The sequence below is a fragment of the Martes martes genome (genome assembly GCF_963455335.1).
Source record: "Martes martes genome assembly, chromosome: 13".
Lineage (NCBI taxonomy): Eukaryota > Metazoa > Chordata > Mammalia > Carnivora > Mustelidae > Martes > Martes martes.
This window is the reverse complement of record NC_137901.1, coordinates 71257741-71281516: the sequence shown is the minus strand read 5'-3', so window position 1 is coordinate 71281516 and position 23776 is coordinate 71257741. Positions and strand designations below refer to the sequence as shown.

General features: G+C 40.3%; 1 protein-coding gene across 2 annotated transcripts in view; it reads right to left on the bottom strand.

The window, feature by feature from the left end:
- CHEK2 (checkpoint kinase 2) overlaps positions 1 to 23776 on the bottom strand; it is a gene marked incomplete at its 5' end in the record, with an annotated part of 45023 nt that overhangs the window by 15928 nt on the left and 5319 nt on the right. Inside the window, 5 exons of one of the 2 annotated variants that reach the window (XM_080822084.1) lie at positions 548 to 601; positions 3193 to 3301; positions 9146 to 9236; positions 11951 to 12098; positions 12218 to 12342. In XM_080822084.1, coding sequence (XP_080678210.1) covers positions 548 to 601; positions 3193 to 3301; positions 9146 to 9236; positions 11951 to 12098; positions 12218 to 12342 — 527 coding nt within the window. Of the gene's footprint in view, positions 1 to 547; positions 602 to 3192; positions 3302 to 9145; positions 9237 to 11950; positions 12099 to 12217; positions 12343 to 23776 lie in introns of those variants that run through there. The other variant, XM_080822083.1, reaches the window with a different exon arrangement.

The following is a 23776-nucleotide window of genomic DNA, read 5'->3' as shown; positions in this document are numbered from 1 at the left end:
AATAAAAAGGAAGATGGATCAGTCTAAAACTCTTAAGTTCTCTTCTCACTTCTTAAAAGACTCTCTTTCCAGTGAGACAAGCTCATCACTACACAAAAGATAGGAACTATTTATACCCACTGAGATAAATGGAAATCAGCACCTTCAAGGTATAATTCGGAGGTACTGAAACTTCAGGTATAATTAAACTGAATTTACCAAATTAGCATCGTCTTCCCAAACATAATCAGTTGATCAAATCCCTATAAGATGAAATACTTAGGAAATATAGGTGTTGGTCAAAAACTCACTCAGTGGAAGTATCACATTATTTAATCATGAAATCTTTATAAAGTATTGTCCTCTCAAAATTTCAGGATAAAGCTCTTTCCAGCTAAATACATACCCCCATGAATGCGTACCCACACATGTACACACACAACACAGACACACACAATTAAGGAACCCAAGTTCATACTAGCTTTATTAAACTGAAATACTTTGTACTCCTCCCATATTTTAAGAGAAGTAGATTTAAGTATGGGTCATATTTTATAGCAATACTTACATGATTTAGTTTTTTCAAAATTTCTATTTCTGTTTCAACATTGAGAGCTGGATCCTTTGATCAATAAAAAAAATCAAAGTTTGTTAATAATAATAATAGTTAATATTTAGAAAATACTTAGGTACAAGTTATTTGGGTAAAAGCTGCCTGAATTCCACACAGCCAGCCCTACTCATACAGACAATTCAAGGCTTAGAGGTCAGAGAATTAAATCGCTCACCTAAAAAACAGTCTGCAAAGTGCTTGGCAAATAGCATTCGGTAAACGACCAGGCCCAATGTCAACCTCTTTTTTTGAAAGAATCATCTTATAGAAGTCTCATACTCCCGAAGTAAACTGGGTTCTATAGTTATCCTCATTTCACAGATGGAGTAACTGAGGCACAGAGAAAGGAAGCCACTCGCTCCAGTTCTCACAAGCCAGAAACAAGTGTGTTTCCACAGTTCTCACACTTACCTGGTGAACTCTCTCTCTTTCTCTCTCTTTTTTTTAAAGTTTTTATTGGAATTCCAGTTAGTTAACATACAATGTAATATTGGTTGTAAGCTCTGTCTCTCTGGCTGTGGAATTGTTTATACTCATAAAAATGATACAATAAATAAACCACAGGCAAGAGGTATTCAACTAAATTGTAAAAGGAAAATGTCAAGCCAAATTTCTAATAATGGAGCAGACACAGATTCCAATTTGCTGCAGGCTGACATATTTACTGAGGCAGCAAGGAGAGGAAGCATCAGGGGACTGGAGTTGCTCTGCACTGCAATTCCAAAAGGATGAATCGACTCACTCAGCCTCACGGGCTACACCCTCCCAAGCAAAGAGGATATAGAATTACATATTTATGTAAAATGGACTTCAGCTAAGAAACCCAGATGTTTAATTTTAAAAGCCTGCCTCTTCCTGTAAGCTGTTAAACTCATTACCAAGTCAGGGCATACTCTGATGATAGAGAGGTCTTAAAGAGCCCAAGCTGATTTGAAAGATGAAATTAAGAAGTATAAGTTTGCTCCGGGTCATTAAGAATCTGGTAGGTGTTTTCTTCCTCCTCAAAATGGAAAACAAACCCAGAATCAGAGGAGAAAAGGATCTACCACAAAGTGAACACAGAAAGGAAATTGCTCTTGCCCTGTGAGAATGGCATTGTCCTTGGGGCGCGGGTGGAGGACGGAGGATCGATCTTGAAAGAATGTTAAAAGTATAATGGCCAGAAACAGCTGGCCACAAAAGAAAACGTGATTAGAGACCTCACTTTACATTACTTTGTAGGGTCCTGTGTTGAAAGACCAATACATTTCACCATTTCACCAATGCAGTAAATGTGTATTAGGGAAAATGGGATAAAATGAACAGCTACTATACAGAGACTATTGAATAATTTAATTAAGATTTTTAAAAACCTGCAGATGCTAAGATATTCACTGTTTAGTTATCGGGAAGGGCAAAGAACTAGAAATTATTCCAAATGATTAAACAGAACAATGGGTGAATAAATTATAGTAACGTTCAGGAAAGAGAGATTCAATCATCACAAAGCATCTATTAGGGGCGCATGGGTGGCTCAGTTAATTAAGCGGCTGCCTTCAGCTCAGGTCATGATCCCACAGTCCTGGGATAGAGCCCATGTCTTGGGCTCTCTGCTCAGTAGGAAGCCTGCTTCTCCCTCTCCTACAGCTCCCTCTGCCTGTGTGCTTTCTCTCTCCCTCTCTCTGTCAAATAAATACACATAAATCTTAAAAAACAACAACAAGGCATCTACTAAGGAAAAGTTTATGCATTAACGCTTATGTGGAAAACCAGAATACAAAATTATGTATACAATATGATTTCAACCATCTAAAAATGCAAATTTTATGAAAAAGGACTACAAGGAAAAAGAATACTGGGAACAGTTGTAGAGTTAAAGTGGCGGGGATATGGCTGGGTCCCCCCCCCCCCGCCCCCGCACAATTCCCTTTCATGTACTGTAAAAACTTGTAGCAACTTGTAACAACACTTCCTGCTAGGTATATTATTATGTACAACGAAGTATTTTTGGAACCAAGCTATTGATAAGTACATTTCCAAGTTAGTTTTATTTATATATCTATATATCTATCTATATATATATATATATTTTATTTATATATATATATATTTTATATATATATAATTTTATATATATATAAATTTATATATAAATATATATATAATATAAATAATATATATATATTATTATATATAATAAATATATATATAAATATATATATTTATATATATGTATATATAAATATATATAAATATATATATATTATATTATATATATATTATATATATATTATAATTATATATATATATTTATATATATATATATATATATTATATTATATATATATAATATAATTATAATATATATATTATATTATATATATATTATATATATTATATATAAATATATATAAATATATATATAAATATATATATATAAATATATATAAAATATATATATATTTATATATATAAAATATATATAAATATAAATTTATATATATATAAAATTCACATATGTGAACAGTGACTTCTTTCTGACACTGAACATCACCACTCTAAAATTATTTGGGGGACATTAAGTGTTAAAAACAGCTGAGCATCCACAAACAGGTACTTACAGCCTCTCTCTCAGAGCCAATAGCGAACTTCCTTTTGCTGATGATTTTTATGGCTACTTTCTTACACGTTTTCCTCTCAAAAGCTAGCTTCACCTCACCACAGGCACCACTGCATGAGAAACACAAAATGATCGGTTATCAGAATGATTTTAATCAGGAGACCCATCACTCCTGAGCTGGCCTCAACAAGTTAAACACCATCCACACACAACCCTTCCACTGTCCCTATTTTCAGACAACACAGTGAAACCTCACCAAGGTTAAAATGTCAAGGGCATAAGTGAATGTGGACCATCCAACAGCACTGAGTCAGCTCCAAATTCCACTTTTTGAGCTGAGAGATACAGACTTAAGTCTTACTGGCACCCCAGAGTGTGAAATTCTCAGAAAGACACTAAGAACAAATAAAGAAAGAAATTACTTATCCTAGAGTCAGAGAAACATCAAGTCGAACAAAGTCCTAGACAAAAAGGAGTGAGACTGACACAAGTTACAGTAAACAGCATCTGCAAATGAATTACTTTGACCGATATGGTCTTTCTTATTCAAATGAACTATATAAGCAGTCAATGCCAGGAATTTCACCCTAAATAAAATCACAATACCTAAAAGACAGAAGTATTTATGCAACTAACCTGCTTGAAGCAAACTCTCAAAGATTTGCAATTAATTGGGATACTGTAATGGAGGAGGAATGATAACCAGGATACCACCTAAAATACAGATAACCCAGCGGGTTCTGTTCTCCAAAGCTTGGGTCAAGTGAAGGTAACGGCCACTCAAATATCAATCACTCATTACATGCCCGAAGTAGACTGTTAACTATTGTGACTCTGGAATGGGATGATGGGTTTGCCAAGACATTTTTTAATTGCGTATTGTATATATACGAACAAAATCTACCACTGTAATCATTTTTTTTTTAAGATTCTATTTATTTATTTGACACAGAGTGATCACAAGTAGGCAGAGAGGCAGGCAGGCAGAAAGGGAGAAATAGGCTCCCCGCTGAGCAGAGCCTGATGCGGGGCTCCATCCCAAAACCCTGAGACCATGACCCAAGCCAAAGGCAGAGGCTTAACTCACTGAACCACCCAGGCGCCCCGTAATCATTTTTAAATGTGCAATTCAGTGGCATTAAGTATAAGTACATTCTCCTGTCATGCAACCATCACCCCTGTCTAGCTGCAGAATTTTTTCATCAGCCCAAATGGAAGCCCCACCCCATTCTATGCTGCAACCAGCCACTGGCAACCACGAATCTACTTTGTCTCAATGGATTTGCCTATTCTGAACATCCCATCTCAATGAAATCATTCAACATGTGGCCCTTTGTGTCTGGCTTCTTTCACTTAGCATGTTCTCAAGGTTCAGCCATGCTGTAGGATGCATCAGTGGTTCACTCCTTTTTATAGCTAAATAATATTCCATTGTGGGACGCCTAGGTGGCTCAGTCAGTTAACTGTCTGCCTTCATCAGCTCAGTTCATGATCCCAGGGTCCTGGGATCAAATCCCACATCAGGCTCCTTACAGAGCAGGGAGCTGGCTTCTCCCTCTGCCTGCTGCTCCCCTGCTTGTGCTCTCTCTGACAAATAAATAAATAAATAAAATCTTTAAAAAAATAATTTAAAAAATATACAGAATATTCTATTGTACGGATATATCAAAGTTTGTTATCTATTCATTTGTTGATGGACATTTGGGTTGTTTCCACCATCTGGCTATTATGAATAGAGTGGAACTGAATATCCATGCCTAAGTTATTTTTCGAACACCTGTTTTCAACTGGGGGTGGGGGTAGGGTTATATACCTACAAGTGGGAATTGCTAGATCATATGGTAATTCTATGCTTAACTTTTTAATAAACCAATCAACTATTTCCCACAGTGGCTACACCATTTTACATTCCCATCAGTAGTACATGGAGTTTCCAATTTCTCTGCATCCTAACAAACACTTCCGACTTTCCATTTCTCTACTATGGCCATCCTAGTGGCTGCAAACTAGTATCTGTGGTTTTCATTTGCATTTCCCTAATGACAAGGATGCTGAGAGTCTTGTCAAGTGGTGGTTGGTCATTTGTACACCTTCTTTCAAGAAGCCTACTTAAATCCTTTGCCCATTTGTAAACTGGATAGTTTCTTCCTTTTGTTCTTCTTTATTCTGAATACTAGATCCTTATCAGACATACTGACTTGGGAGTGTGAGTGTTTTTCTCTGCGTGGCTTGTTTCACTCCCTTGACAGTGTCTGGATGCACTGTAGTTTTTACATTTGATGAAGTCTAATTTATCCATTTTTTTTTCCTTTTGTTGCTTGTGCTTCCAGTACCATATTTAAGAAACCAACACCAAATCTAAGATCATGAAGAGTTATCCCTGTTTTCTTCTTATAGTTTAATAGTTTTATCTCTTACATTTAGATTTTTCCTTTTTTTTTTTCTTTTAAAGATTTTATTTATTTGAGAGTATGAGAGAGTATGGGAGAGGGAAGGGTCTGAGGAGAAAGCAGACTCCCTGCTGAGCAGGGAGCCTGATGCGGGGTTCATTCCTGGGACTCCAGGATCATAACCTAAGCCGAAAGCAGACACTTAACCGACTGAGCCACCCAGGAGCCCCTAATTTTTTCCTTTTCATTTTTGCAGACAGTGTGAGAGAACAGTCCGTATAACTATTATTTTTTAAGATCTGCCCAAAACATTTTCCAGTTGCCCCTCTGATCAAGTCACCTTTTGCCTGGGAAGTCTTTCCTGAGTCTATGCAGCTCAGTTGGGTGATCTCTAACAGTACCCTGGGATGGACCTGTAACCAAAATGGAGCCAGTCAAGGTTCTCCCTGGACTCAAATGCAGATGTTGGGAGAGAAACAGTTTTGCCTGTGGTGGCTTCTAGAAGGAAGAAAATACGAATGGGGCTCCAGGAAGCCATTTTTCCTGCCACATAGAGAAAGCAAATCTATAGGTGACCAATAGTGGCTGAATTAAGAGAAGGCACCAGAGCCCCGGCAACCCTGTTAGGAGCCCTTATATCCAGCCACAGGTAAAGCCACACAGATAATAGAACTCAAAGAGAGACACAAAGCCCTAAAGGCCACCTGATCCAGTAATACCTGAAATCAGTTGTGCCCCTGTTACAAGAGTCAGTAAAGTTCTTTTCTGACTCATGTGAGTTAAGATTCTGCCACCTGCTAAAAGTTAGAGGATTTTCCCTTAGGAAAAAAAAAAAAAGTCACATATATTTCTTAAGGATGGGCACAAATTTCACTGTAAATTTCCAAGTGCCGATGCAAACACAAAAACATAGTGAGGTACTGAATTTAACATCTACAAACTAAAATATCTCTCACAGATGATCATAAAGAGTACACTATGTTTGATTCTATGTGGCAGGAATATAGGTGATTATTTCCTTCTATTAACTTCTACTTTCATGTTTCCAAAAATGTTAAAAGAAAGGCTTCTGGGGTCGGGGAGGGGTGGGAGATTGAAGGACATGATGCAATGTAGTAAAGGTGTCCCTAAGAAAGTGGTTCTCAGGGCACCTGGCTGGCTCAGTTGAAAGGGCATGTGACTCTTGATCTTGGGGTCATGAGTTCGAGCCCCTTACTGGGTGTACAGATTACTTAAATAAATAAAACTTAAAAACCTAAAGAAGTGGGGTGCCTGGGTGGCTCAGTCTTTAGGCATCTACCTTCGGCTTGCGTCGTGGTCCCAGCGTCCTGGGATCAATCCCCAAGCCAGAATCCCTGCTCAGTGGGGAACCTGCTTCTCCCTCTCCCACTCCCCCTACTTGTGTTCCCTCTCCCACTGTCTGTCAAATAAGTAAATAAAATCTTAAAAAAAAAACAAAAAAAAAAACAAAAAACCTAAGGAAGTGGTTCTCAAAGTAGGATTAAGCAACCCCTAAGGGACCTCAAGATGTTTGCAGAGTGTCCACAAAGCCTAAACTATTTGCAGAATAATACTAAGACATTATTTGCCTTTTTCATTCTCATTCTCTCAGGAGCATACAGTTTTCCAGAGGCTATATGACATGTGATATAACAGACTGAACAAAGTAGTAGTATCAGGATCTAGCCATTTCTAGTAAACCAGGTATCAAAGACATTTGCAAAAATGTGAAATGATGTCTCTCTTTTCACTAATCTTTATTTAAACAATTGTTCTGCAGGGCCCCTGGTTGGCTCAGTTGGTTAAGTGACTGCCTTCGGCTCAGGTCATGATCCTGGGGTCCTGGGATTGAGCCCACATCCGGCTCCCTGCTCACTGGGGAGCCTGCTTCCCCCTCTTCTGCTCCCCTTGACTATGCATGCTACACCTCTCTCTCTCTCTCTCTCTCTCAAGTAAATAAATATTTTTTAAAAAATTATTTTGCACTAAAAACATTATCTCTTTTTTTAAGATTTTTTTAAGTATTTGAGAGAGAGAGAGTGAGTGGGAAGGGCAGGGAGACAGAACCCCAAGCAGACTCCCCAATGAATGGGGAGCCCGACTGGTCGGTGGGGAGCTCAATCCCAGGACCCTGAGATCATGACCTGGGCTGAAATCAAGAGTTGGACACTTTAACCAACTGAGCCACCCAGGCACTCCCAAAACATAATTTATCTTAATATAGATGAGTTTTTTAATGCATTAATTAATATCATTAAAGTCTGCATTTGAATTTCTAATACAGTTAGTATCAACAGATTGAAGTCATGTGAACAAAAGCTCATTGACATCCTCAGTAATTTTTAAGAGCATAAGGGATCCTGGAGCGACTGGGTGGCTCAGTCGTTGAATGTCTGACCAGCTCAGGTCATGATCTCAGGGTCCTGGAATTGAGCCCTGTGTAGGGCTCCCCACTCAGTGGGATATCTGCTTCCCCCACTCCTTCTGCCCCTCCCCCTGCTCATGCTCTCTCTCTCTCTCAAATAATACAATCTTTTAAGGAAGGAAGGAAGGAAGGAAGAGTGTAAAGGGTCCTGAAACCAAATATTTTGAGAACTTTGCCCTGATTGGTCAGTTTCATTTCCCTTCTCAAGATTTCACAGATTCTGAAGAGGGCATAAATGCAGTAAATGTTTCTTTTTTGGAGGGTAATAAAAATGTGGGGCGCCTGGGTGGCTCAGTGGGTTAAGGCCTCTGCCTTCGGCTCGGGTCGTGATCCCAGGGTCCTGGGATCGAGCCCCGCATGGGGCTCTCTGCTCGGCAGGGAGCCTGCTTCCTCCTCTGTCTCTGCCTGCCTCTCTGCCTACTTGTGATCTCTGTCAAAAAATAAATAAAATCTTTAAAAAAAAAAAAAAAAAGTTCTAAAACTGATTGTGGTAAAGGTTTCACAACTCGGTGAATATAGTAAAAACCACTAAATTATATACTTAATATGGGTGAATTATATGGCATAAAAATTTTTTTTAATTTATTTATCAAATCAGGGGCACCTGGGTGGCTCAGTGGGTTAAGCCTCTGTCTTCGGCTCGGGTCGTGATCTCAGGGTCCTGAGATCGAGCCCCACATTGGGCTCTCTGCTCAGCGGGGAGCCTGCTTCCCCTTCTCTCTCTGCCTGCCTCTCTGCCTACTTGTGATCTCTCTCTGTGTGTCAAATAAATAAATAAATTTTTTTTTTTAAAGATTTTATTTATCTATCTGACAGACAGAGATCACAAGTAGGCAGAGAGGCAGGCAGAGAGAGAGGGAGAAGCAGGCTCCCCGCTGAGCAGAAAGACCGATGCGGGGCTCGATCCCACGACCCTGGGATCACGACCCGAGCCGAAGGCAGAGGCTTTAACCCACTGAGCCACCCAGGTGCCCCAATAAATAAAATATTTTTAAAAAATTAATTTATTAAATCAATAACGCACCTATCACAAACAAGATTCCTACAAATATAAAGTTAATGAATGTTATAAAACCAGTCAATGACAAATGTTTAGAAAAAAATGAAAGGCAATTTCCATAATAACAAAAAAAATTTACCTTCCAAGAGTTTTTGACATGATGTATTGGTCTCTTAATTCCTTAGGATAAATTGATTGATCATCTACAGTCAGATCAAAAAATACAAAAACTGAGGGAAAAAGGGCAAAAATAAGTCTCATTAATTCACTCAATAAAGATAAAAACTCCTAAAATTTAGTAAACACATGTAATATGAGACAATTATTTTTAACCATATTTAACACGTAACTCTAAAGGAATTATTTACACAGGCTAATAATAATCTTGTAGTATTATGAAATTATATTTCATCTGCATATTATGAAACCCATGGAAAATGACAGTCAAATCTAATTCTTCCATAAAAATACACAGCATCATCTCACTATACATACATGCAGGAAATCCATACATACATGCTAGTCTTATTCCTTTGCCTCAGAATTATTTATCAATTATAACTAATATAAAATACCCATGAAAGATTAGTCCCTGCCTGAGCCAGGAAAAAAAAAAAAACCTATGCAGACCAGCAACTGAACTGAAGAGCAATTTGTTTGAGCCCAGAAAAAAATCTTCTAGGTCAATAAACACCCTAGTAAAATTAGACCACAGGTCATCATACTAAAAGATAGGTATTCTCTTCTCTTTGCCATTTATATTCCTCTACAGGTCTGGCATTTTTTTTTTTAAAGATTTTATTTATTTATTTGACAGAGAGAGAGAGAGATGACACATAGGCAGAGAGGCAGGCAGAGAGAGAGGGGGAAGCAGGCTCCCCGCTGAGCAGAGCCCCATTTGAGGCTCAATCCCAGGACCCTGGGATCATGACCTGAGGTGAAGTCAGAGGCTTTAACCCACTGAGCCACCCAGGTGCCCCAGGTTGGCATTTTAAAGTGCAAATCATCTTGAACCTACTTTGAAAGTTAAATAAATAGCATTTTCCCAAAAATCCCCTTATTCCTCCATTATCTGGGCTGTATCCCAAGAAAAAAAAAGAAAAAAGAACCCCAGTCATTTAAAAATTTAGCCATCCATATGGGCCAAGGCTGTAATCAATTATCAACATTTCAATTCTACAAAATCAGTGGTAAATTTGCCAACTGCCTGTATCATCTTGAAAGAATGAAATCTGCTGAGACCCTTGAGTTTCTCTTATTTCAGGAAACAGGTTTCGACCTCCCTGGAGTAACCTAGAGTTCCAGTCTCTGGCACAAATCTGAGCCACCTGAGTGTGCTTCATTCCAGGCCGGTCCACATGAGACAGACACCCATGCAGTGAAAGAAATCTGCCAGTGGATCAAGATACAACTATTTCTCTATGCTTATAGATATTTATGAACCTAGATGTTCCAGTGGCATCTAAGAATCTGGGAATTTGAGCGGTCCTGGAGAGCTACTTCTCACAGATGTCAAGAGCTGCAAACTCAGTTGCCCACAGAGGCCAAGGACTCGTACAAACAGGGAGGGCTGGGTTGAGTGTAAGACAACATGGAGCAGTGAGGACTTGAATGGGCAAACACATCATGCATCTGAAAAAAGGCAGGTTCTACTGAGCACTGGCAAATGCTCCAGGTATAGGGTTACAGGATCGGTATGGCCAGACAGTCCACCTTCTCAAAGCAATCTGGATTTTCACGTTCAAGTACAAACAGCGAATGCCTAATAAAATGCCAATAAACCGAATGCAACCTGCAGAGTGACCTGATCTATTTCAACTCTGGCCACCTTTAGCCCGTATAACACCTCTCTTCAAAACAGAAAAGGTGCTCCTTGGATAGACCAACCAGGAAAGGTGGCACAGAGCTTGTCAAGTAAGACAGACCAAATCTCAGCACCTGGTTGTCCCCTCTACCAGGGGCTCTCAAACAGCAATACCCTACACAGCTGCCCTGACTATAATTATCAGATAGAAAACAGAACAGCAACAGGGAAAACTATCATAAAGTGTGCTTTAGGATGCCCAGGACAGCCATCATTCCTAGATGCCAGTCTGGAGACTGTATGAGAATCAGCTAAACAAGATTTTTTATATCCCTGGGACTCCTAGACCAGGAGCTTTCAGACAGCACCTGGGGGCATCTGTATTTTTAAGGCCTTACCCCCACACACAGACATCCTTCCCAATCAACTCTCACGTGGATTTGTAAAGTTCTGTTTGTTTTTTTTTCTTTTCAATCCAAGAAACAAGAGTATATTCCTCCTGTTCAAGGATCTAGAATCACTGTGAGATTATATTTAACTGTATATTGTGCTGAATGACAACTGGTTTGCATGTGATTTTTGGTAAAGTTTTAGGAGTGGCTGCTTATAAAATGTTGCCCGATTTTGTGGCCCAATGATGACAATAAACATCAACACTTTGGGATAACCACGTGGTATTTAAACTGAGATTCTGCCCCAAAATCCCTAATGCCTGGCAGGCCCATGAAGTTCAATTGATACTTGCAGCAATTAAGGAATGGAAGGGATGAAAGGGAAGAATGAGGAAGGAAGAGAAGAAGGAAGGATGGAGGGAGAAGAATTCATGGCCTAAAATAACTCATTGACCCCGAAGACTGATGTGCTATGAACTGCATCGATGAACGAAGAATCATCTTAAGCAGTATCATTCCACTGACAGCAAACAGCCTTAAACAAAACTAATCCAACCAATCAAACCTTACAAAATCTACCTTGATAGAAATTTTTCGTTCATTTAAAAATGCCCCCAGGGCTACGTTGGATCCTGACTAGTAACCTTCTTACTTTATTTATCCGAACCACACTCTGCGAAGGGCAACTCAATTTTCCCTTTACAGGAGAGGAAAAAAAGATCCAGTAACCAGAAGAGAGTAATGTTACCTTTATTACTCCATACTGAAAGTGCAATTTCAGAATTGTTATTCAAAGGAAGGCGTCTTCCTTTCCCTACAAGCTCTCTATTTACAAAGGTTCCATTCCCACTGTGATCTTCTATGTATGCGATGTAAGAGTTTTTAGGACCCATTTCCTAAAATAGAGAACATTTTATTTCAAAGTTTTTAACAGTGGGGAGTTACAGTGCCAAGATATCTCAGCAAGGTGACGACATTACCGGTTCTCCCAAATACATGGATATTTGTCACCTACTCTGAAAATCCGAAAGTGCTTCTTGCTGTAAGTCCGGTATTTATCCGTTCTTTTCAGCAGTGGCTCGTCAAAGCAGTATTCACAGCTTCTATCTCTCCCAAACCAGTAGTTGTCATTAACACACTCTGTAACACAAAAGTACACACTGGAGTACTGTGGAATTTCATGCCCCAAACACCTTTAAAAATTGCTCATAAAATCTAATTGTAGAAAAAGAACCTTGTAGAATTGTAGAAAAACGAAGGGGGGGGAAAAAACGCAATTTTCCAACAAGTTTAATAAATTGTGGTTTATACATAACTATGAAATAATAAGCAGTCATTAAAAGTTCTCAAGCAATTATTAATGACCTGAAAAAACACTTATAATTTAATGACTTCCTACCTATTACCCTCTTGAGGCTTCCCATCATACTTAGTAAAAAATGTGCACTCTTTCCCATGACAGGACAGATGCTCAGGACCTGGCCCCTCCTTCCCTCCCACCATCACCTTGTACTGCTCTGCTTGACCACTCTACCCAGTCCCACTGGTGCGTTCCACTGCCCCAAATATGCTGGGTTCAACCCCCCTGGTGCCCTTTGCATTCTCTGTTCCCAGCAAATTGAACAGCCATCTAGCCTTTGTGTCTGGGCTCAAATTATCATCTTCCACTCAGCTCCATATAAGCAGACTCCTACCTCGTCACCCATTACAATGACATCCTGTTTTCTTGCCCACCAAGAATGGGCCATAACTGGAAGTTATCTTGATTATTTATATATAGTCTCCCTGCACTCCCCTGTTAGAATAAACTCCAGAAGGTCAGCCTTGGGTCTCCTGTGTTACATAGTTCAGCACCCAGAACATGAATATAGTGGGCAAGTACATATTGACAGAAAGAGACCAGGCAAAATATCAGCAACTCATATCACAAAGTAGTACTTTCTATAATATGGGTTAAGTTACTACAAATTTTAAAAAAGACTAACAATCCAGTAAAAACTGGATAAAGGACAAGAAGAGACAATTTACAAGAGAAAGAAATACAAATAGCTTAAACATAAGAAAAAATGGACAAGGTAACTCAACACAAGAAATTTGTTAAAAACAAGAGGTGCCCAGCTGGCTCAGCTGGTACAGCATGCAACTCTTGATCTCAGAGGTGTGAGTTCAAGTCCCACGATGGGTGTTGACATTACCTAAAAATAAAATCTTAAAAAAAAAAAAAAAGAATAAAAGAAATGCATAAACATGTATACATTTTTAAAATTATGAACTTTAAAAATATATAAATAAATAAATAAAATAAAAATTACGAACTTTAAAAAATAATAATACAGCCACCTGGGTGACTCGATCAGTTAAGCACCTGCCTTCGGCTCAGGTCATGATCCTAGGGTGCTGGGACTGAGCCACATGTTGGGTTCCACGCTCAGCAAGGGTCTGCTTTTCTCTCTCCCTCTGCTCCTCTCACCTGTTTGTGCTCTCTCTCTCTCTCAACTAAATAAATAAATAAAATCTTAAGAAAAAAAAAAAAGCTAATACATTAAGATTTCATGTTCCAACTATCATATTAACAAAAATCAAAGAGGGAGTGCCTGAATGGCACAGTCGGTTGCGCCTCCTACTATTAGTTTCAGCACGGGTCCTGGTCTTCAGGTTGTGAGACTGAGCCCTACGTCAGGCTTCCAGGCCCAGCATGCAATCAGCTTCAGAGTCTCTCTCCCTGGGGAGCCTGGGTGGCTCAGTCATAAAACATCTGTCTTCGGCTCAGGTCATGATCCCAGGGTTCTGGGATGAAGCCCCACATCAGCTCCCTGCTCAGCGGGAAGCCGGCTTCTCCCTCTCCCATTTCCCCTGCTTGTGTTCCTACTCTCAGTGTCTCTCTCTGTCAAATAAATAAATAAAGGGTGCCTGGGTGGCTCAGCCATTAATCATCGGCCTTCAACTCAGGTCATGATTCCAAGGTCCTGCGATCGAACTCCACATCGGGCTTCCTGTTCAGCAGGAAACCTGCTTCTCCCTCTCTCACACCCCTGCTTGTGTTCCCTCTCTCGAAGTCTCTCTCTCTGCCAAATAAATGAATAAAATCTTTATAAATAAATAAAATCTTACAAAAAAAGATTCTCTCCCCCTCTCTCTGACCCTCCTGCTCATGCTCACAATCTAATGGATAAATAAACCTTTAAAAAAAAAAAACTCTAAGAGTTACCTATTTTAATACTGTGTGGGCATGAGGTATGAAGAAACTGTTACTCTAACTTATACACTACCAGTAAGAATGTAATTTATACACCAAATACAGTTTGGAGTCTAGTGAAGGTAATCTGCCAAGATGCATCAAAATTACATATGAAACCAATTCACACTGATGAAGATGGCTGTAATTTTTTTTTTTTTTTTTTTTAAGATTTCACTTACTGGGGTGTCTGGGTGGCTCAGTGGGTTAAAGCCTCTGCCTTCAGCTCAGATCATGATCCCAGGGTCCTGGGATCGAGCCCCACATCGGGCTCTCTGCTCAGCAGGGAGCCTGCTTCCCTCTCTCTCTCTCTGCCTGCCTCTCTGCCTACTTGTGATCTCTGTCTGTCAAATAAATAAATAAAATCTTTAACAAAAACAAAAACTAAAAAAAGGGGCGCCTGGGTGGCTCAGTCGTTGGGCCTCTGCCTTCAGCTCAGGTCATGGTCCCGGGGTCCTGGGATCAAGCCCCGCATTGGCGGGAAGTCTGTTTCTCCTTCTGCCTTTCCCCTTGGCTTGTGCTCTCTCTCTCTCAAATAAATAAATACAATCTTTAAAAAAAAAAAAAAAAGATTTTACTTACTTATTTGACAGAGAGATAGCGAGCATAAGTAGGCAGAGCAGCAGGCAGAGTGGCAGGCAGAGGGAGAAGGAGAGGCAGGGTCTCCGCTGGGAAGGGAGCCCGATGCGGGACTCGATCCCAGGACCTGGGGACCATGACCCAAGCCGAAGATAGACGCTTAACCAACTGAGCCAGCCAGGCACCCACATTTTGCAATTTCAAAACTTACTCCAAAGTTACCATCAAGGCAGTGCGGTACTCGTATAAGGACAGACATATAGATGAAAAGAGAAGAATGAGGAAACCAAAAATAAATCATATTTACAGTCAACTCATTTTCAAAAAGGGTGCCAAGACAATTCACTGGCAAAAGAACAGCCTTTCCAACAAAAGGCAGTAGGACCAGTAGATATCCACATTCAAAACAACAGAGCTGAGAGGCACCTGGGTGGCTCAATTGGTTGGGCATCTGCCTTTGGCTTCGGATCACATTCCCAGGGTCTGAGCCCTGCTCAGGGGGAGCCTGCTTCTTCCTCTCCCTCTGCCCCTCCCTCCGCACTTGTGCTCTCTCTCACAGTCTCTCAAATAAATAAAATCTTTAAAAACAAATAAAAATTGAGTTAAAATCCTTACCTCATCCCGTATACAAAAATCAACTCAAACAGAATGAAACACTAATAGTAATGGCAACCAGAACTATAAAACTCTAAGAAGAAAGAACAGTAATGACGCTTTGCCATCTTGGGTTAAACAATGTTTTCTTAGATAGAACACTAAAAGCACAAGTGACAAGGGTGCCTGGGTGGCTCAGTCAGTGAAGTGTCTGCCTTCGGCTCAGGTCATGATTCCAGGGTCCTGGGATCAAGTCCCAAGTAAGACTCCCTGCTCAGCGGGGATTTCTTTTTTTTTTTTTTAAGATTTTTTTTTTAAAGATTTTATTTATTTACTTGTCACAGAGAGAGATCACAAGTAGGCAGAGAGGCCCGCAGAGAGCGAGAGGAGGAAGCAGGCTCCCCGCCGAGCAGAGAGCCCAATGTGGGGCTCGATCCCAGGACCCTGAGATCATGACCCGAGCTGAAGGCAGAGGCTTAACCCACTGAGCCACCCAGGCGCCCCTGCTCAGCGGGGATTCTGTTTCTCCCTCTCCCTCTCCTCCTCCCCCCCAACCCCCCAGCTCGTGCTCTCTCTCTCTCTCTCCCTCTCAAATAAATAAAACAAATCTTTAAAAAAAAAATAAAAACACAAGTGACAAAAAACAGAGAAATCGGACATAGTTGAAGTTTAAAATTACTGTATCAAACAACATAATCAAAAAAGTGAAAAAGAGGGGCTCCTTAGTGGCTCAGTGGGTTAAGCCTCTGCCTTCAGCTCAGGTCATGATCTCAGGGTCCTAGGATCCAGCCCTGCATCGGGCTCTGTGCCCAGCAGGGATTCTGTTTCTCCCTCTCCTTCTGCCCCTACCCCATTTTGTGCTCATGCTCCCTCTCTCTCAAATAAATAAATAAAATCTTAGAAAAGAAAGTGAAAAAGAATCAAAGAATGGAAGTAATATTTGCAAAACATATATCTGATAATGGATTTAGATCTAGAATATATAATGAACAAAAGTCAATAATAAAAAATCCAACTAAAAAATATCAAAGGATCTAAATAGACATTTATTTAAAGAAGATACTGGGGCACCTGGGTGGCTCAGTGGGTTAAGTGTCTGCCTTTGGCCCAGGTCATGATCTCAGGGTCCTGGGATCAAGCCCTGCATTTTGCTCTCCTACTCAGCAGGGAGCTTGCTTCCCCCTCTCTCTCTCTGCCTGCTTCTCTGCCTACTTGTGTCTCTGTCTGTCAAATAAATAATCAAAATCTTTAAAAAAAAATTTAAAAAATAAAAAAATAAAGAAGATATAAAAATGGCCACTAAACACATAAAATGGAGCTCAATTATCATTAGCCATCAGAAAAACACAAATAAAAACCACAATGAAATATCATCTCACACCTACCAGGATGACTATAATTAAAAAGACATATTTAAGTCATGGAGAAATTGGAACCTTCATACATTGCTGGTGGGAATATAGAATTGTGCAGATGCTGCGTAAAACAGTTTAGTGGCTCCTTAAAATATTAAACATAGAGACTTCCATGGAACAGCAGTAAGAAAAGTGGGAAGCACAAAAGCAGTTAAATTAAGTGGATCTATAAAAATCAGTCAAGGGATTCATAAAATAAAAGGATGTAAAGGGATGACACCATACACCTAAAATGTGGTGGGAAGAAGACTAAAAGAATGGGATCAAACTTAATGGGTCTCCATTAAGATCAAACTTCAGCAACCATCAATTTTACATAGACTGCTAGGTAAATAAGATGTTATATACAAACCTGATGAGTTGTGGGTTTGTCTCCATGAATCAAAAACCAGGAATTGGGGCGCCTGGGTGGCTCAGTGGGTTAAAGCCTCTGCCTTCAGCTCGGGTCATGATCCCAGGGTCCTGGGATCGAGCCCCACATCGGGCTCTCTGCTCAGCAGGGAGCCTGTTTCCTCCTCTCTCTCTGCCTGCCTCTCTGCCTACTTGTGATCTCTCTCTGTCAAATAAATAAATAAAATCTTAAAAAAAAAAAAAAAAAAAACAGGAATAGATGTCCAAACAACAAAGACATAAGAATCCATTTCGTTTCCAAAGACAGCAAGCAAACCACAAGGAGAGCAAGAAAAAAATGGAACAGAACTACAAAAACCACCACAAAAAAGCCCATAAAACAATAAAAAGAGGGAAGTATATAATACAAGCTTACCCTCAAGAAGCAAGAAAAACCTCAGATAAACAATATAACCTTAGACCTAAAGGAGCTAGAAAAAGAAAAAGCCTAAAACGAGTAAGAGTAACAAAATGGCAATTAAGTACTTACCTACCAGTAATCACTTAGAATGCAAATGAAGTTAACAATCAAAAGACACTGTGCGATAAAATGGATAAAAAAGAAGACCCATCTACATTCTGCCTACAACAAACTCATTTCAGACCTCAAGACACATGCTGATTTAAAGTGAGTGGGTGGAGGGACGCTCGGTGGCTCAGTCAGCTGAGCGTCCAACTCTTGGCTCAGGTCATGATCTGAGGATTGTGAGATGGAGCCCCGTGCTGCCCCGAGCTCAGGATGGAATCTGCCTGGGATTCTTTCCCTCTTCCTCTCCCTCCCAGGCTGCTCCACCTCCCCCACTCCCCACTTGCCTGTAGGCTCTCGCTCTCTCAAATAAATAAGTAAATAAATAGGTGCCTGGATGGCTCAGTCCGTTAAGTGTCTGCCTTCAGCTCAGGTCATGATACCAGGGTCCTGAGATCATGTCCCACATCGGGCTCCCCATTCAGGAGGGAGTCTGCTTCTTTCTTTTTTTTTTTAAAGATTTTATTTATTTATTTGACAGAGATCACAAGTAGGCAGAGAGGCAGGCAGAGAGAGAGGAGGAAGCAGGCTCCCTGCTGAGCAGAGAGCCCGATGTGGGGCTCGATCCCAGGACCCTGGGATCATGACCTGAGCCGAAGACAGAGGCTTTAACCCACTGAGCCACGCAGGCGCCCCGGGAGTCTTCTTCCTCTCCCTCTGCCTTCCGCTCCCCCTGCTTGTGCTCTCTTGCTCTCTCTCTCTGTTAAATAAATAAAACCTTTAAATAAATAAACAAATAAAATATATTTTTTAAGGGAAGGGATAGATAAAGATTTATCATGCAAACAGAAATGAAAAGACAGCCAGGATACCAATGCTCATATCAGACAAAATACTTTAAAACAAAGACTATAACAAGAAACAAAGAAGGACACTGTACAATCATAAAGGGAACAATCCAACAAGAAGATATAACAATTTTAAATATTTATACACTGAACATGGGAGCACCCAAATATATAAAGCACTAAAAACAAACATAAAGGAGGTAATCAATACTAATACTTAACAGTACACATTTACATCTATGAATAGATCATTCCAAACAGAAAATCAAGAGGGGCGTCTGGGTGGCTCAGTGGGTTAAGCCTCTGCCTTCAGCTCAGATCATGGTCTCAGGGTCCTGGGATTAAGGCCCGCATCAGGCTCTCTGCTCAGCAGGGTGCCTGCTTCTCCCCCCCGCCCTTTCTCTGCCTGCCTCTCTGCCTACTTGTGGTTTCTGTCAAATGAATAAATAAAATCTTAAAAAAAAAAGAAAGAAAGAAAGAAAATCAACAAGAATAGCTTTTTTTTTGGTAAGATTTGATTTTTTTGTCAGAGAGAGAGAAAGAGACAGCACAAGCAGGGGAAGTGGCAAGCAGAGGGAGAAGCATGCTCCCCACTGAGCAAGGAGCCCAGTGTGGAGCTCGATTCCAGGACCCTCGTATCATGACCTGAGCAGAAGGCTGATGTTTAACTGACTGAGCCACCCAGATGCCCGAAAGAATAGCTTTGAACACTCACTGGACTACATGGATCTAACAGATATATTCAGAACATTCCATCCTATGCAGCAAAAGAAATCCTAAGAGGGAAGTATGTAACAATATACTTGAGGGCTGCCTCAAGAAGCAAGAAAAATCTCAAACAATACAACCTTACACCTGAAGGAGCTAGAAAAAGAAAAACAAATGAGGCCTAAAGCCAGTAGAAGAAAGGAAATAATAAAGATAAGAATAGAAATAAATGACATAGAAACTATAAAACAGGGGTGCGTGGGTGGCTCAGTCATTGGGCATCTGCCTTCAGCTCGGGTTATGGTCCTGGGGTCCTGGGATCGGCCCCACGTGGGGCTCCCTGCTCAGCGGGAGGCCTGCTTCTTCTTTCCCAACTCCCCTTGCTTGTGTTTCCTCTCTCACTGTGTCTTTCTCTGCCTAATGAATGGATGAAATCTTTAAAAAAAAAAAAAAAAAGGAAAGATAAGAAACTAAAAAAACAACAGAACAGTTCAAGGAAACCAGGAACTGGTTCTCTGAAAAACTAAATTTAAAAAATGGGACACCTGGGTGGCTCAGTCATTTAAGTCTCTGACTCCTGATTTCACCTCAGGTCATGATCTCAGAGTTGTGAGATCATGCCCGGAGTGGTTCCACAGAGGGTGTGGAGCCTGCTTAAGATTCTCTCTCTCCCTCTCCTTTCACCCCTCCCCACCCTGTACCTCTCTAAAAAAAAGAAAAAGAAAAACAAAATAAAATTGGTAAAACTCTAGCCAGACTTATCAAAAAGAAGAAAAAGGATGCAAATAAATAAAATCATAAATGAGACAAGAGAAATAACAACACACACCATGGAAATACAATTATTAAGAAAATACTAGGAAAAACTGTATGTCAACAAAATGGACAACCGAGAAGAAATGGATAAATTCAGAGAAACATATAAATCACCAAAATGGAAGCAAGAAGAAATAAACAGCTTGAACCGACCAACAGCCAGTGGAGAAACAATCAGTAACCAAAAAACTACCCCAACAAAGTCCAAGATGAGATAACTTCATAGGCCAACTTCTACCAAACATTTAAAGAATTAATATCTGTTCTTCTCAAACTATTTCAAAAAATTGAAAAGGAAGGAAAACCTCTAAATTCATTCTATGAGGCCAACATTACCATGATACCAAAACCACACAAAAACACCACAGAAAGAGAACTATATAGGCCAATACCCCTGATGAACATAGATGTAAAAATCCTCAACAAAATACTAGCAAACCGAATCCAACAACACATTAAAATAATCATTCACCATGATCAAGTGGGATTTATCCCTGGGATGCAAGGGTGGCTCAGTATTGGCAAATCAAGCAAAGTGATATATCACATTAATAAAAGAAATGATAAGAACCATATGATCATTTCAGTAGATGCAGAAAAAGTGTGTGACAAAGTACAGCATCCATTCATGATAAAAAACCTCAACAAAGTAGGTTTAGAAGGAACGTATCTCAACATAATAAAAGGCCTTATATGAAAATCCACAGCTAATACCATCCTAAATGGGCAAAAGCTGAGAGCTTTTTCCCTACGGTCAGGGACACGGCAGAGATGTCCACTCTCACCACTTCAATTCAACATAGCACTGGAAGTCCTAGCCTCAGCAATCAGACAGCAAAAAGAAATAAAAGGCATTTAAACTGGCAAGGGAAGAAGTAAAATGTTTACTATTTCCAGGTGATGTGATACTATACATAGAAAATCCAAAAAGACGGGACGCCTGGTGGCTCAGTTGGTTAAGCAGCTGCCTTCGGCTCAGTTGGTTAAGCAGCTGCCTTCGGCTCAGGTCATGATCCCAGCATCCTGGGATCGAGTCCCACATCCGGCTCCTTGCTCCGCAGGGAGCCTGCTTCTCCCTCTGCCACTCTGACGGCCTGTGCTCTCGCGCGCTCTCTCTCTCTCTCTCTCTCTAACAAATAAATAAAATCTTTAAAAAAAAAAAAAGTACATTTAGAAAATCCAAAAAGACTCCAGGAAAAAAGTACTAATACTGAAAACCAAATTAAATAGTAACAGGATACAAAATCGACATATCTTGTATCTGCTACATTTCTTTTTTTTTGAAAACTTTTTTTTATAAAGATTTTATTTATTTTTTTGACAGAGAAAGAGATCACAAGCAGGCAGAGAGGCAGGCAGAGAGAGAAGAAGGGAAACAGGCTCCCTGCCAAGCAGAGATCCTGTGCAGGGCTCGATCCCAGGACCCTGGAATCATGACCTGAGCCGAAGGCAGAGGCTTTAACCCACTGAGCCACCCAGGCGCCCCGTATCCGCTACATTTCTATACACCAAAACTGAAGCAGCAGAAAGAGAAATTAAGGAATCAACACCATTCACAACTGCAGCAAAAAAAACAGTAAGATACCTAGGAATAAACCTAACCAAAGAGTTTAAAGACCTGTACGCTGAAAGCTATGGAACACTGATGAAAGAAAATGAAGATGACACTAAGAAATGGAAAGATATTCCATACTCATGAACTAGAAGGACAAATATTGTTAAAATGTTTGTACTACCCGGGGCGCCTGGGTGGCTCAGTGGGTTAAAGCCTCTGCCTTCAGCTCAGGTCATGATCCCGGGGTCCTGGGATCGAGCCCCGCATCGGGCTCTCTGCTCAGCAGGGAGCCTGCTTCCTCCTCTCTCTCTGCCTGCCTCTCTGCCTACTTGTGATAACTGTCTGTCAAATAAATAAATAAAATCTTTAAAAAAAAAAATGTTTGTACTACACAAAGCAATCTACACATTTAATGCAACCCCTATCAAAATACCAATAGCATTCTTCCCAGAGCTAGAACAATCCTAAAAGTTGCACTGAACCACAAAAGACCCAGAGGAGCCTAAGTCGTCTTGAAAAATAAAAGCAAAGCTGGAGGCATCACAACAATGAAAAAAAGACAAACCAAAAACAGACTCTGAACTATAGAACTGAGGAGAGGTGGGGGGTGGGGGGACAAATAGAAATATGTGATGAGGGGGCGCCTGGGTGGCTCAGTAGGTTAAGCCTCTGCCTTCAGCTCGGGTCATTATCTCAGGGTCCTGGGATCGAGCCCCACATCGGGCTCTCTGCTCAGCAGGGAGTCTGCTTCCCCCTCTCTCTCTGCCTGCCTCTCTGCCTACTTGTGATCTTTCTGTCAAATAAATAAATAAAATCTTTAAAAAAAAAAAAAAGAAAAGAAAAATGAAATATGTGATGAGGATTAAGAGTACATTTATCGGGATGCCTGGGTGGCTCAGTTCGTTAAGCAGCTGCCTTCAGCTCAGGTCATGATCCCAGAGTCCTGGGATCAAGTCCCATATCCGGCTCCTGGCTCAGCAGAGAGCTTGCTTCTCCCTCCCACTCTGCCAGCAGCTCTCCCTGCTTGTACTCTCCCTTTCTGATAAATGAATAAATAAAACCTTAAAAAAATTCTTTAAAAATTAAAAAAAAAAAAAAGAGTACATTTATCTTGGTAAGCACCGGGTAAGGTATAGTATAGCTGAACACTATATTGTACACCTGAAACTGTCAGGCTTCCTGCTAGGTGAGGAGCCTGCTTCTCCCTCTCCTTCTGCCTGTCGCTCTGCCTACTTGTGCACTCGCTGTCTCTCTCTGTCAGGTAAGTTAAAAAATAAACAAACAAAAAAAAACCTTTAAAAAATAAATAAATGAAAATTTTTAAGAAACAAAAAAAAAACAAAAAATTAAACACAGAATTATCATATTCTCCAGCAATTCCATTCCTAGATATAAATTGAAAACAGGTACTCAAGCAGACAGTTGTATGCAAATATTCATAGCAGCATTATTCACAGCAACCAAAACAAAGAAATAATCCAAATGTCCATCAACAGAAGAATGGATAAATAAAATGTGATATATACATGCAATGAAATATTATCCAGCCATGAAAGAAATAAAATTGATATATAATAAAAATGAATGAACTTTTCTTTTTAAGGTTTTATTTATACATTTGATAGAAACAGCAAGAGTAGGAACACAAGCAGGGGAGAGTGGGAGAGGGAGAAGCAGGTTTCCCGCTGAGCAGGGAGCCTGATGCCGGGCTTGATCCCAGGACTCCAGGATCATGACCTAAGCCAAAGGCAGACACTTAACAACTGAGCCACCCAGGCGCTAAGGGGTGTCTGGGTAGCTCAGTTGGTTAAGTGTCTGCCTTCAGTTCAGGTCATATCACAAAACTGAGCCCCACATTGGGCTCCCTGCTCAGCAGGGAGTCTGCTTCTCCCTCTGCCCCTCCCCCATTCATTCATTCTCTCTCGCGGGTGCGCAAAAATAAATAAAATCTTAAAAAAAAATAAAAGA